Source organism: Sceloporus occidentalis, unplaced genomic scaffold (assembly GCF_023333645.1).
Source record: "Sceloporus occidentalis isolate IW3139 unplaced genomic scaffold, rSceOcc1.0.p SCAF_9, whole genome shotgun sequence".
Taxonomy (NCBI): Eukaryota; Metazoa; Chordata; class Lepidosauria; order Squamata; family Phrynosomatidae; genus Sceloporus; species Sceloporus occidentalis.
The window spans coordinates 32,581,439-32,596,566 of NW_028316989.1; the positions used below are offsets into that span (position 1 = coordinate 32,581,439).

The 15,128-nt window shown below is 42.2% G+C and overlaps 1 protein-coding gene across 1 annotated transcript in view; it reads left to right on the forward strand.

Moving 5' to 3' along the window:
- The window catches only part of LOC149307203 (coiled-coil domain-containing protein 33-like), a 138,655-nt gene that overhangs the window by 80,350 nt on the left and 43,177 nt on the right, over window positions 1-15,128 (forward strand). The window contains exons 10-13 of the mRNA XM_089538577.1: window positions 1,634-1,757; window positions 2,570-2,703; window positions 4,966-5,037; window positions 13,381-13,533. Of these exons, the coding sequence (XP_089394703.1) occupies window positions 1,634-1,757; window positions 2,570-2,703; window positions 4,966-5,037; window positions 13,381-13,533 (483 nt within the window). The remainder of the gene's footprint in view (window positions 1-1,633; window positions 1,758-2,569; window positions 2,704-4,965; window positions 5,038-13,380; window positions 13,534-15,128) is intronic.

Here is a 15,128-nt window from a genome sequence, read left to right on the forward strand (position 1 = left end):
ATGATCCCTTGAAACCTGGAGCTAGCACTGAAAATGGACATAAAGCCCTTTTCCAATCAATAGAATCATAGAATAATAGAGTTGGAAGAGACCGCAAGGGCCATCCAGTCCAGCCCCTTGCCATGCAGGAAATCCAAATCAAAGCATCCCTGACAGATGGCCATCTAGACTCTGTTTAAAGACCTCCAGGGAAGGAGACTCCACTCCAAGGAAGGAATATCACACCGCTGTGATCGCTGGAATAGCGGTATAGAAATAAAATATTATTATTATTATTATTATTATTATTATTATTATTATTATATGTTGGACTGTTGAACAGCCCTTACTGTCAGTAAGTTCTTCCTAATGTTGAGGTGGAATCTCTTTTCCTGCAGCTTGCATCCATTGCTCCGGGTCCTAGTCTCTGGAGCAGCAGAAAACAAGCTTGCTCCATCCTCAATATGACACCCCTTCAAGTATTAAAACAGGGCTATCATATCACCTCTTAACCTTCTCTTCTCCAGGCTAAACATCCCCATTTCCCTAAGTCGTTCTTTGTAGGGCATGGCTTCCAGACCCTTCGCCATTTTAATCGTTCTCCTTTGGACACGCTCCAGTTTCTCAATGTCCTTTTTAAATTGTGGTGCCCAGAACTGGACAAAGTATTCCAGGTGGGGCCTGACCAGAGCAGAATACAGTGTCACCATTACTTCCCTTGATCTAGACACTATACTTTTATTGATGCAGCCTAAAATTGCATTGGCCTTTTTAGCTGCCACGTTGCACTGTTGACTCATGTTCAACTTATGGTCTACTTGGACTCCTAGATCCCTTTCACATGTAGTTTCATTCAGCCCTAAGTGCAGTAAAATGAAATGCACAGATATAGGATGGGCAACACCTGGCTGAATGAAACTACATGTGAAAGGGATCTGGGAGTCCAAGTAGATCACAAGTTGAACATGAGTCAACAGTGTGACGCAGCAGCTAAAAAGGCCAATGCAATTTTAGGCTGCATCAATAAAAGCATAGTGTCTAGATCAAGGGAAGTAATAGTGCTACTATATCCTGCTCTGGTCAGGGCCATCTGGAATATTGTGTCCAGTTCTGTTTGAAATAAACATTACCATCTTCTGAAAATTGTGTTTCCCTCAAATCCCAGTGGCCATGCTGGCTGGAGTTTGTGAGAGCTGTAATCCAAAAAAAGCAAGCTTTCTGAGTTCTGGGTCAGAGCAGCTACAAATTGGTTCAGAGCTGTTTATGTGCGTGCAAAAATAAGGGCATCTGTTTCCTTTGCTTTTGTGAAAGCAGTATTAACAGAGCCGTAGCTTGCTCCTTAATACAGAAAACTGAGGTTGCTCTGTCATGGAATTGGAGTATTAAAGGGTACTTTCCCTCCCATAATGGGATTTCCGCAAATGATGACTTGCTAATTAAGCCCATGTGTACCTTCAATTGACCAAAGCACACTAAATGTAAGATATGTAGGTGAGGAAAACAAAATGCTATAACAATCAGACATTTTTTGCCACTTGAAGGAGCATCACTTCTGCAAACATGCTAAATGTGTCATCTAGTTCAACATGAAAGTGTTCATAATATGCCTTCTGCTTTGTTGACTGAATATACCTCATCTCTTCCCATTACTCAGCTTTCTCCACCTGCTGGGCCTCCTGAGCAACCAAGATGGAACTCATCCTACTTGTTTCAAGGAAGAGATGGAGCCACTGCTTTCTCAGATGATACAGCCCTGGTGATCGAATACTTCAAATCAAGTACGCCTTTCTCTTTGGCAGATGACAGACAAACATATGCTTCTCCCCATATATTATAAACTAAAGGCACATGAATATCACAAAACCCTTACAAGTTCAGAGATCACCATATTGAAAGGGATGGTGGATTTTTTCCAAAAACTTTGAAGTAATTAGTTACACATAAATAATTACTTACAAGTGGAACTATGGACCTGAACAGACAAGCCAAAATAAAGCTGCTTTGGGTCACTTTGGAGGTATGCTGTTTCAATGACAAACACATCTTAAGAGGCCAGAAGCTGTGCCAAAGCTGCGCTCCAGTCCTTAGGTCCTTTTAATGCATCATTAAAACAGCATACCTCCACAGTGACCTGAAGCAGCTTTATTTTGGCCTGTCTGATCGGGCCCTATATTACAATTCTTTTATAACTTAAAAAGGGATGATTTCACTCATTTTCTAGTGTAGCTAGACCTTTCTGGTTACTTGTATGCATTTGTATTGATATTTAAAAACCCTATGAAATTAAGAAAACCCTGCGAAATCCATGGGGTCACCATAAGTCGACAGATGGCTTGAAAGCATATACACACAGACACCACCTCTAATCCAGTCTTTTAATCCATTGGTTCCACTTGCAAACATGTTTCATTAATTTGCAACTCTAAAATCCAGGGTGATGTTTGGATGAGAGAGATTTTGGAAGCTTCCCTAAACAGGGTTGTAGGTTCATTAGGGAAAGCAACTGCAAATGCTCTTTGATCTTTGGTTTCCTGCTGTGCTGTATTAAGAGACTAACTGATACAGTTTATCCCACTTTCCCACCCAGCAGGACCTGGAGAAGAGCTGGAAAGCAGCCCCAGGCCCTTGGGCTTCTCTGTTCTGCCGCTAACCAATCGAGTGTATCGCAAGCTGGTGGCAGACAGCAGCAGGAGTGGTGTCCGAATCGAAAACCTTCCCATCCAGGTGGGGCTGGACAGACCTACTGTACATACTCATGTAAAACTATGTGTGAAAGGGATCTAGGAGTCCAAGTAGATCACAAATTGAACACGAGTCAACAGTGTGATGCAGCAGCTAACAAGGCCAATGCGATTTTAGGCTGCATCAATAGAAGTATAGTGTCTAGATCAAGAGAAATCATAGTGCCACTCTATTCTGCTCTGGTCAGGCCCTCACCTATAATATTGTGTCCAGTTCTGGGCACCACAATTCAAAAAGGACATTGAGAAACTGGAGCGTGTCCAAAGGAGGGCCATTAAAATGGTGGATGGTCTGGGAACCATGTCCTATGAGGAACAACTTAGCGAGCTGGGGGTGTTTAGCCTGGAAAAAAGAAGGTTAAGAGGTGATATGATAGCCCTGTTTAAATACTTAAAGTGATGTCATATTGAGGAGGGTGCAAGCTTGTTTTCTGCTACTCCAGAGACTAGGACCTGGAGCAATGGATGCAAGCTGCAGGAAAAGAGATTCCACCTCAACATTAGGAAGAACTTCCTGACAGCAAGGGCTGTTTGACAGTGGAACAAACTCCCTCGGAGTGTAGTGGAGTCTCCTTTCTTAGAGGTCTTTAAAGAGGGGCTGGATGGCCATCTGTTGGGGATGCTTTGATTGAGATTTCCTGCATGGCAGGGGGTTGGACTGGATGGCCCTTGCGGTCTCTTCCAACTATATGATTCTATGATTCTAAAAGTCTAGAAATTTAGGTTAAAAAATTGACCCAAAAAACCTGATTAGAATCATCCAAGCCATTGTATTTCCCATCACCATGTAAAGATGCAAGACAGTGGACAGTGAAGAAAGTGGACAAGAAGAAAATAAATTCATTTGATATGTGGTGTTACTGTCGACAGCCAAAAAGACAAGGAAATGGGTCCTTGTTCTCAGCAGCTAGAGTACTGGTGGCTCAAGTGTGGAAGAAGCAGGAACTTCTAATGATAGATGGCTGGTTCCTGAAGTTAGACGACATGAAAGAGATGGACAGACTAACTTCTTGGCTAAACCAAAGAGATATAGATAAGACTGAAGAAGAATGGTTTCCCATAACAGGGTTTTGCAGAAAAAGATGGCAATAGCAAAGCAAGTGGCTTTGAGAATAGACAAGACAGAATTAAGATATATGAGTATGAGACAGAAGACTGATATTTGAAATAGCACCAAGGGAATCTTTGTGGGGCTTTGTTTTTGTTTTTGTTTTCTTTGGATATTAAAGAAAGACAATAAATAAAAAGACTAAAATAGTAAATATCATGTTTAATAGAAGGGACTTAATGTCAGGGGAACATGGGAAGTATGAAGGAAAATATTATTTGTTTTTCTTCTATTACATGGACAATAATGAGGATAAAGCTTAACGAATATGAATGTCTAGATTTCTATAAGGATTCTGATTTGCTTTCAGTGTGCTTGTAACTCTATATTAATAAAAATATAACTATTTAAAACATGGGCCTTTGAACAGATCAAGCCTGAAATCTCTCTGAAAGCCAAGATGCCTAAACTGAAGTTGTCATCTTTGGCCACATCGTGAGAAGGCAGGACTCACTAGACAAGACAATAATTCAAGGAAAGGTAGAAGGCAGCAGAAAGAGAAGAAGACTGCAGACTAGATGGATAGATTCAATTAAGGAGGTCACAAGTATGAATTTAGAGGACCTAAGCAGAGTAGCGGAGACCAGAGGGCTTGGAGATGTCTCATCCATAGGATCTCCATGAAATGAGGTTGACTCAAGGGCAGTTAACAACAACAGCAAATTCAAACCCTACAGCCTAAAACCTATTGCTGTCCTAAGCCGAGTAGATATTTTCAATCAATGGCATTTATGTATGTGTTGATTTACCATCCAGTAATTGAATTTGGTTGGGACTAGCAATTGGATATAAACCCATGACTGAAGCCAGTTTTAAATATATTGTCAGCCTTCCCAACTTAATTATATAATGGAACCTTTTAGGATCTAGTTGTCTAAGATATGAACATATATGTATTTTGATGGAATATAATACATTAGGATGCGATCCATTATTTGCATTATTGGGATTAGTGTACTGCACTATCTGGGATTGCTAATTTTTGCTTTTTGTATGAGCTGGCCAGGTGCCGTAAATAAACAAAAAAGCAATTGAATTTAGTTGGGACTAGCAATTGAATGTCGGCCCTTGACTGAAGCGAATGCTGCAGATTGACCATGTTAATTGACTTTCTTCTCTTATCTGTTGTTTCCCCAGGATACAACTCTACGAACCACATCTGGAGAAATCCCAACCGTCCAACTTGGTCTCCAATTAATCAATTCAGAGGTGAGGAAAAAATCAATCATGGTGGGTTCCATCTAGAATATCTGAGCTCCTTAACTTTTTAGAGGGGATGGATTCTGAGAGATTATTATTGGAATGAAAGGCCTGTTAGAGCCTGTATTTCATTCACCGCGGAGATGCCCATCTTGGGACAGTGAATGTGAAAGGGCCAAACTGCAGAGAGAGAAAAAATAACCTTAGAATCCTCAACAGGAGGAACATTTATTAAGGAGATACATTCTTGGTTAGCAACAGCCAGATTCTTTCTAAACTAATATAAAAGAGAAAAAGGATGTAGGAAAATGGAAAAGCAAGCAAGGAAGGAAGACAACAGATCCTAATTCCTCTCTGTCTAAACCCTCTCATCCCTAGTGGACAAGAGAGCAGCAAGAACAAGTACACAAACTGCTGTTTCTTCCAACATAAGTCCCAGATAGTTCTCTGTCATCCAACAGTTCCAGCTGCTTTTAAAATGTCCCAGTTTCTCTCTTCTCCTCCCGCTTTTACCCTTTGTCTTTGGATTGCTTCAGCTGCTGCATACTGAGTTCTAAGGACAAAAATAGTTTATCCTCCACTAATGTAGCAGGGGCACAAGGAGAGGAGAGGTCAGAATAGTGTCCTTTCCAACAGGCTCAGGCAAAAGCAAACTGCTGCATCCTCTCCTAGCTTGTCTGTGCTTCCTCATTAACAACATTCTCCATCGTGATCACAATGTGATCTTGCTTGGTCACACAAGTGTCTTAGTTTTTATCTTTGAAAGGTTGAAGGGTATGGTGAACTATTCTACCCTGCCATTGCAAGAACATTGTAAACAGCAGGCAGCCAGTGCTGGAGACGGGCCACTCATGGAGCAATGTCATGAATATAGATGATCATTTATGTATTGTCTCATAAAGCACTGAGTTCTCCCCCACCCATCTCGCCCCAAGCTCTTGTAAAGGAGGTTGTGTTAAAACAACAGACGATGGTTGCTCAGCCATGCTCAGCACCAGCCTCTGCCTGTCAGTACAAATGATCTTGTAAAGGATGGAGAGAAGGCACCTGCCTTTCCATTGTGTATGTGTGTAGTGGGGAATGATCAGTGTGTCTGTGAGTATGTCTGTCTGGGTGTGGTTAAAATAACAGGAGATCAGCACTGCCACCAACTGACCCATAAGTAACAGGTGTTGACTTTTGATGTGGTAATCTCAGCCGCTGACCTGACATTTCTTAGTTGAGCTGCTAGCCATAGGGATGGAAAGAATATTTAATAAATAATAATAATAATAATAATAATAATAATAATAATAATAATAATACTTTTATTTCTATCCTGCTTTTTGTCAAGACAATCAAAGCAGTGTACAAAGATTAAAATACCTCAATATATACATAATATCTCTCCCTCTTAAAAAGGATTACACAGCATAAGGGTAAAATTCAACAATTAAAAAACCAAAACGATAACCAATACCAATAACCAATAACCATGGAATATTTTTTAAAAATATTCCAATGAGAAATGAGTTTCCCAAGTTATCAGGAAACTCTGACGAGGACAATGTTGGACATATATATATATATATATATATATATATATATAATAGGTTTCCTGTATAAAGATACAGTCATCATAATAGTTAAGGACTTATCCTGTGTGAAAAAATGAATAGGGGAGAAAAATGCAAGTTTTCTGCGGAAGGCAAAGGCAAAAAAAAAACCCTCTGAAGCCAAGAAACCTAAGTCAGAAACAACTCGAAGGCACATGAAACAACTTAATTTGAGTCACTGATCTATTATAACTTGCTATTATTGTCATTGCTTATAGTAATGGTGATGAAGGGGGTGGTAGCTGAGCCATCCCTAAATGTGAGCTGGACAAGATGGTTTTCCAACCAACTAAAAATATATCGAGGATCATGACATTATAAGGCCAGTTCTGCAGTACAGTAGCAAGCAACAACAAGGCACTTGCTTTCCCTTTTTCCCCCCACCACAAAGTTAATTTGGGACCAAACTTAAGGCTGGCGGGTTAATTCCATTGCTCTTTCCCCCTGGAGACCCCCATGGCTGGGGCAGATCTGTCTGGTGAGGTACTTTGCAGTAATGGCCCAGGGGGGTCACCAGAGAGGGGCTGGCGTGTGATGAATTATTTACAGGGGTGTCGGTAAGTGCAGAATTAATCCCTTTCCTTCCAGCTGGCTGGCGCACTAAATTATCACTCCTAGTCATGCGGGAAAATGCTGCGGAATTCATTTAGCTGATTATTGTTTTGATCTAGGAACTGTTGCCCCCTCCCTTCCTTACTCCAGCTTTCTCTTCCCTTCCACCAACCCACACCCACAAATGTATGAACAAGCGAGGGAGGGAAAAGAAAATATCGGATGACAGGCACAGCTTCTTGATTCTCTCCTTAAAGCTTGTTTCAGCAAATCGGCCCCAGCAACAATGAAAAAGAATGAATTTGTCGCTGGAGGCGGAATGGAAGGGGGTTGGAATAAAGCTCCGCTGCCAGTTCAATCAATCCCAGCTTTGCGGTGAACTGGACCATTTTAATTTTAACCTTTTGGCATTTGTAAAGGTTTTCTTTTTTCTTTTTCCGTATGGCAGCAGGTGATCGGTGCAGAGAGAGACAGATACATAAAGAGGCTCTCTTCTGAAACTCCATTTGATGGGTGGGCAAGGAAAGCACTGAAATCCATAGAGGCCAGACTAGCCGGTTGTAGATTCCTTGTAAGGTTCTTGACCTCTTGATTTACCATTGCTGACCCTGTAAACCAGGGGTGGGCAGATTGCATTTATCTCTCTAGTTCATACATGCTGGACTGCAACTCCCATTGGTCTTTGCTAGCCAGCTGAGCCAATGCTGAAGAATGTTGGGAGATGTAATCCAACAACAACTGGAAGGCTGCAGTTTGACCATTTGTGCTGATAATGTATGCTTTCATGGAATGAGAAAGGAAATACTTGTTGTGTGCTGTTGTGTTGTTGAGGAAAAGGCAAAGGGCCTGAACAGACAGGCCAAAATAAAGCTGCTTCGGGTCACTTTGGAGGTATGCTGTTTAAATGATGCATGCATCCTAAGAGGTCAGAAGCCATGCCAAAGCCACGCTCCAGTCCTAAGGACTGAAGAGCAGTTTTGGCTCAGCATCTAGCCTCTTAAGATCCTGTGTCATTTAAACAGCATACCTCCAAAGTGACCCGAAGCAGCTTTATTTTGGCCTGTCTGTTCGAGCTGACTGAAGTAGTCCTTCATCACAGCTGCTGCCCATTAGGATCCCCGCAATGAATGTTGGAACATTGCTCCAATAGACTGGGTTTCTGGGTTAGTTTATCACCACATAATTCATGCATAAGCTGGTGTTACACTTGCATATATCACTGACAGGATGCCAGCCATAACTCGCCATCATGCCAGCATAAGTCACCAAGAGGATTCCAACCAGAGACCTCCATCTTCATCATGAGTGGTGCTATTTTGGCTACTTAGGACCTTATTGGACACATTTTTCCCAGTTATGGACAAGGGAAGGGGATGCTTGGGACCACACTAGTCTGAGAAAAAACGCATTTTACCACACCCCAAAGTGTCCTCAAAATGGCCCCATTTCAGCACCCGGCGCCCATTCGGGACTGAGGCACGTCGTTTGCCTCCGTCGGAAGTCTTCCATTCAAGCCAAATGACACACCTCAGTCCTGAATGGGAATGGCTTAGCACTGGGTGTCAAAATGGGGCCATTTTGAGGACACTTTGGGATGCAGTAAAATGCATTTTTTTCTCGGGCTTGCGCGGCCCTAAGCGTCCTCTTCCCATGCCTATAATGGGGAAAAATGTGTCTGATAAGGTCCCTGGTGATCAACATTCACCACCAAACTTTGGAAAGAGAAGGACCAGTCCTATTAGCATTGTGCAGTAACAACAGGGACACATGTCCCTGTTTCAAGGAGATTACTATTAAATGTTCAACACATGGAGAGAGGAGGGACATGTTGGCAATTGTAAACAAGGGAACAATATGAATTAATTAGGTTCCTGTAAAAGCCTGTCTGCCGCTCCTTCTTCTGCACCCCCTTCCTCAGTCGCACGTGCCAAAGCACCAGGGCATCACCCCCTGGATTGCTCTGAAATCCCCCCACCCACATGCGTTGAGACCACTCAATGTTTGGAATGCCCCCACCCAAAGGGGCGCATGCAAAAAATCCATATATTTGCATTTGCCTGGCGTGTGCTTCCCTCATTCTGCCAAGCTTTTCAAAGCTATTCAAGGGGATTTAATTCATTCTATAGAAACAACAGTCTTGTGATCCTTGGCTTCTTTCTTTCTTTTTTTTAACTTGCTAGCTGTCACTTTAAACTGTTTTCTCTGAGTAACGTGGCTTGCTTTTTAAAACAACAACAACACTCTTTCAAAAATACACAAAAGGAGATTTGGGCTGATAAGAGTGAAATTAAACACACTGTTTTGTGATGTAGCTGTGCTAAAGTGACAGATGCTGACAGATTGTTAAGTGCACAGTGGGCTATGTGGGGGAGCTGAAAAACCATAAATTAAATGAATAATGTATGATGGTGTCATGCTGCCTTCTCCAATCTGATATCATCCAGATGTGTAGGATTGTGATTCCCATCATCCCCGGTCAGCTGGCTGGGGATGATGGAAGTTGTTGTCAAATGCACCTGTGCAGGTCTGTGGTTTCACAAGAGGAATTTCTGATTGGAAGTCTCTGCAATAATGTACTGTATACTCTCCTGACCCTCCGCACTGAAGGACTGCACAGTGTTTGGCTGCAACCCAGCATCTTTTCAGCATAGTGTAAATATCCACTGTGAAAATATGCACCATACAACCCCCATTCAGAATTACAGTGTTACACTACACATGCCAATTACTAGGTGCCATTGTGTGATGCATAGTATAAGATGCACAATTACAATGTGCACTACATGATGTGCAACTGCACCACACAATGCCTCATGTGAAACCACAACACAAAGGGGGAAAGTGGGATGAACAGAGTGAAAAAACAGGACATGCAGCTGAGGAAGTGGGACAGCAGAGGATTAACCAGAGCTATAAATAATAATAAATAATAAATCTTTTATTTGTATCCCGCCTTTCTGCTGCAGGGCAATCGAACGGCTCACATGTTAAAACAGCACCAATATATAGTACACAATACATATACAATACAGTATTTAACTACCCCCTGTAAAAAGAATTAAACATAATACAATTAAAATTGATCTGTTAAAATAGAATATTGTCAACAGTGCAATAGTCCAATGGGCAAAGTGGTGGCCTGCTCCATAAGAAGGGGAGAATTTATTCATAACTGAGTCATTCTATTCAAGGAAGGCCTGCCGGAAAAGATCCGTCTTAGCATGTGATTTGATGGATCTCTTCTGGCAAGCCATTCCACAGTCTGAAATGATCCTGTCCAAATGGGTCAGTTGGAGAGTATGGATCAGTACTTTCAGTTGCATTCACTGTAGCCAATCTCCCTCCATTGATATTCTTGCCAATGAGTGGTTTAATTGCCACAGCAAAATGTATTGGGTTTAAAGTAAAATGATTCCCCCAGTTCTTTAGCAGCGTATTTATCTATCCGTGTTTGCTTGTAATATGCATATGAAATCCAAAGGGATTGCTGGAAAGAAAACAAGGGGCAAAATTACAACTTCTGAGGAAATAGATTTAAGTCTACGAGAGCTCATGCTGCCAACTTCTTTCTTTCAGTTAGTCTCAAAGGTGCTACAAGATCTTTCTACATACTGAATAGAGCGGAGTCATAGGTCCTCATTATTCTCCATCAGGTTCCTTTCTTCCATAATCTTCCCCCCTCCCTTCAGCATCTGTTAGAAGCCTTGATTGCTGCAGAAATTATAGTGGCGTGATAGAATGACTATCGAATGGGAACGGATTGCGCTGGCCTCGCTTTGTTAGAAAGCTAATGAGTGGTTTACAAGGAGGCCATGGCTAAGTGAAGTAGAGAGACAGAGACAGAAAAATGAATGCCTTTGTGGAGGAAAATGTGTCCATTTCCGCTCACATCTCCCGAAGGAGAGTTTAGGGGAGAGCTAATTGAATTAGGAGCACGTGCGGCATTGCCGGCCAAGGTGCCCCATCTTTGCTACATGAAAGAAATGTGGTGGGGGGTTGTTGACTTCATTTTCAGCCCACCCTGGGCCCCATCTGTTTCTCTGGCTTGGCATAATTCATAAGGAGCCAGATAAAACTGTTGCATTTTGCATGAAGGTCTTGTTTTCTCTGAGAAGTTCTTTGCAAGGCTAGGCATAATTGCCACCAGCCAGCTCAGCCCTTGCTCTCTTTTGATGCAGAGGGACCCAGGTTGGGGTCAAGGGCTTCCCAGCCTAATGAAATGGTGCTGGCTTGCAAGAGGCACATTTGGCGGAATTAATGAGGCACCGATCAGACTAGTAGCCGAGGTGTTTTTGGATCCACTTGTGCATTCTCTCACCAAGAGAAGGTGAAGCAACATGGGAAGGATTTGGGGCCAAAAGGCTGCAGACACAGTCACGTCCTCATAATAATGCCTAATGAATCATCACTGCCCCAGATCACGGAGTGGGAAATGGTGCAGGCCACTTTGCCGCCAACCATACGCAGCGACCAATTTAAGAAGTTAGAAGCAGATTATGGGGAAATGACTAGGTCTTATATGTCAGGCATGCCAGTGAATGCAGAAAGGGAATAGGAGAAGATAGGCCTTGCTGGGAAATGATTGAAGTTTGCATTCAGTGAATCCTCTTCAATTAGTGAGCCACCTTTGTTTAGTTAAGGAGCAGCTGCTGGGTGTCACTGTGCTGCGTTGCAGATGATGAGTTTCACCCAGAGTGGCTTCATAATAGATTTGTACAGTCATGTCGAAGGAGGGGAGACCATCACTCCGGAGCCAATGAGAGGGTGTCATGCACCAGCCTTGTCCCTAATAAGAGCTGAATTGCAATTGAAAGACTGGATAGTTTATTATTTCAGATTTGGGAGAATGGTGTGGGTCTGTGAGTTGCTCTGCATGTGTGTGCACATACATGTTGTATGGCAGTTGTTCTTTTTATTGTTTTCTGGCATGACTGCTATGTCTTGAATAGCAGATCAACAAGCAGATGTTCACCAAATAATCCTTTTGCTTGCCAGAATGTGAAAGACACATACTAGTCCAGGGGTGGGAAGTCATATGCCCTTCGGATGGATGAATGGATGGATGGATGGATGGATGGATGGATGGACAGACCCCAGGGGTTTTAATAAAAGACCATGTATTTACATGGCACCAGAATGAAGCCAACATCTGCTCCAATTGGGTCTCCAAGGTTGAGGTGCCACAGCTAACAAGGTTCTGTCCTGTGGCCTTGGGCAATATATTGCTCCCACTGATGTGGCACAAAGTGGGTCACTCCAGCAAACCTCAGACCTTGGGTATGTCTACAAAGGAAGAGGGACTCATTCAAATATCAAAGGAGAAATGTTGTCACAGCACACCTAGCCAACATAGGCAATAGTGATGAATGCTGGGGGTTTCAGTCCAAACATCTGGAGGGTTGCATGATTCTCATCCCTTTAGGAGCCCTCACTAGGATATGCATTGGCAACCCTTGGAACAATGTTATTAAATAGCCTTATCACTTAGCATGAGTGATGTGTCTTAATGTAATGCACAAGAAAGAAACAATTAAAATGGAAGTTTGATTGGTTATTTATTCAACTTCTAGTAAGCTGAGATATAATGCATCTGGGCAAAATGAAATTCTTCCTACAAGTTTAAAATCACATCAGGCTTAACCTGGAAGACCCTTACAACAAATATTCATTGGAGGTAACACACTGGTGAAAGCCAGAGTGGCGTAGTGGTCTGAACATTGGATTATGACTAGACCAAACAGGGTTTGAATCCTGGTACGCCATGGAAACCTCATGAGCAAGTCATACTCTCTCAGTCTCAGAGGAAAGCAAAGCTAAACCCCCTCTGAACAAATCTGGTCCAAATAATCCCATGATAAGTTGACCTTGGGGTTTCCATAGGTTGGAAATGACTTGAAGGCACACCACCTCAAATACCACATTGGTGTATTCTGGTGGAGCTGTTCATGAAAAATGTCATGCTTCCCCCCCTCCTTTCTTGTTAGATTAAGTTGCTTTTTATACTGAACTCGATGACTTTTGATGGCAAGAGAATCCCTTCTAAAGTTTTGTTTAGTTGTGGTTGTGCTGGTTTCTGAATATGGAAGATTGGTATTACATATCATAGTGAACAGATTCTATTAGCCCTTTCCTCTTTGGATTTCTCTGACCTCTTTACCCACTTGTCTACCCTAATGGCCGTCCTAACATTCTATCTTTCCTCTAGCGACCGGATGTGTTTCTCACTTCATCTACCACAAACGGCCTTCCCCTCTTGGATACAAACCTTGTGGGACAACTGGGAACTATTAAAGAGCCATGGACCAGGCCGCCTTCAAAAACGGAACAGATCAACTTAGTTCCAGTGACTCACCCAAATGTGAGTGCTGCTTTTCTTATTGTGTTACACACTTCATACTTCTACTTCTCACTGATGTTACAATCTCCTCTTGAATAGAGAACAGTGGTTATACTAATATTTGATTGATATTTGAGGATATCTGAAGGACCGTATCTCCCCATATGAGCATGTTTGAGCTCTAAATCACTCCACCACATTTTCAAACTTCTTAACTTGGTGACTGCTCCTAGACTTTGGAATTCCTTCCCTAGGTAGGCTGGGATGGTTCTCTCCTTGCTCTCTTTCTGCTGGCAAGTAAAATCTTTTCTATTCTCTCAAGCTTTTTAGGAATTGACCATTATGGACTTTTAATTGTTTGTTGTTTTGTTCTACGGATTATATATAAAATATACACCTCTATAATGCACATATGCAGACAGATAGATAGATAGATAGATAGATAGATAGATAGATAGATAGACAGACAGACTGATGCTTTTTTATGGTCTTTAGTCCAGTTTTGGAAGCTACTTTGGGTCTTTGAAGTGGGATACAAATGAATAAAACAACCGCACCATCAGCAATAATAATTGTGCCCAGAGGAATTGGATACAAAAGGAAAGTACAGTATAGACAACCATAAGAAGGCGGTGAACCCATTTAAACTAGAATCCTGCCATTTCTTACACCTGCATAAATTCCCCTGTAGATGTGACTGACTACTTTTGTCCAGTGTGGAATATCTGCTTTCAGCTCAAGTTTGCAGCTCACTTTGTCTGTGCAGATGTGCATTGGGATGTGTATTTGTTTGTGCATTCAAGTGTGCAATGTTATCATTCTAGGGTGATGTGGCATAATCCCAACTATGCCTAGGTCTGCATGCATAAATTCACACTGTATGTGTGCCACCTTCAGATCACCTTATGGCAACCTCATGCATGTCATAGAGTTTTCTTGGCCAAGGAATCCTTAGATATGGTTTTGTCAGTTCCTTCCTCTGTAATATCACCTATAGTACCTGGTATACACTGGCAGTTTCTCATTCAAGTATTAACCAGGACTGACCCTGCTTAGCTTCCAAGATCATGCAGGATCTGGTGCCTTTTGGGTATTTAGGCATCTCCAATGTGGAATCTAGTCCTTTCACTGAGGGACCCACCCAGTCCCTCTTCCCAGTCTTGCTCCTTACCCAAACAGACAGCAGATACTATATCCTGACCTTATTCAAAAGCATGGCTAGGCTGTATCATGAGTTTCAAAGCTTCCAGTGTGATAAAGAGTATTCAATTTTGAATCCATTTACCCAATTCATTGCTATTACAGTTGCATTAGTCTTGAGACCCCACGGCCCCCTACAGCCTGTACTTTTCAGCTCAGCAAATATACGGCTGACATCAGCAAAGCTTGAGTATTGATAAAATCATGCTACTGGGTTACCAGAGCCATTGCTTGCTAAGTGAAGGCCTTACGCCCACCATCCGTCTGGATTTTCTTTTTTTCTCTCTCTCTCTTTAAATAACATGTCATTATAGCTTGGCTATTAAATGCCCAGGAGAGCACAGAAAAGAAAGAGTGAAACTGGGGAAGAGGTGGGTGATTGCAAGGCTGTTATCTGAGGACTCTGTGGAGCACTT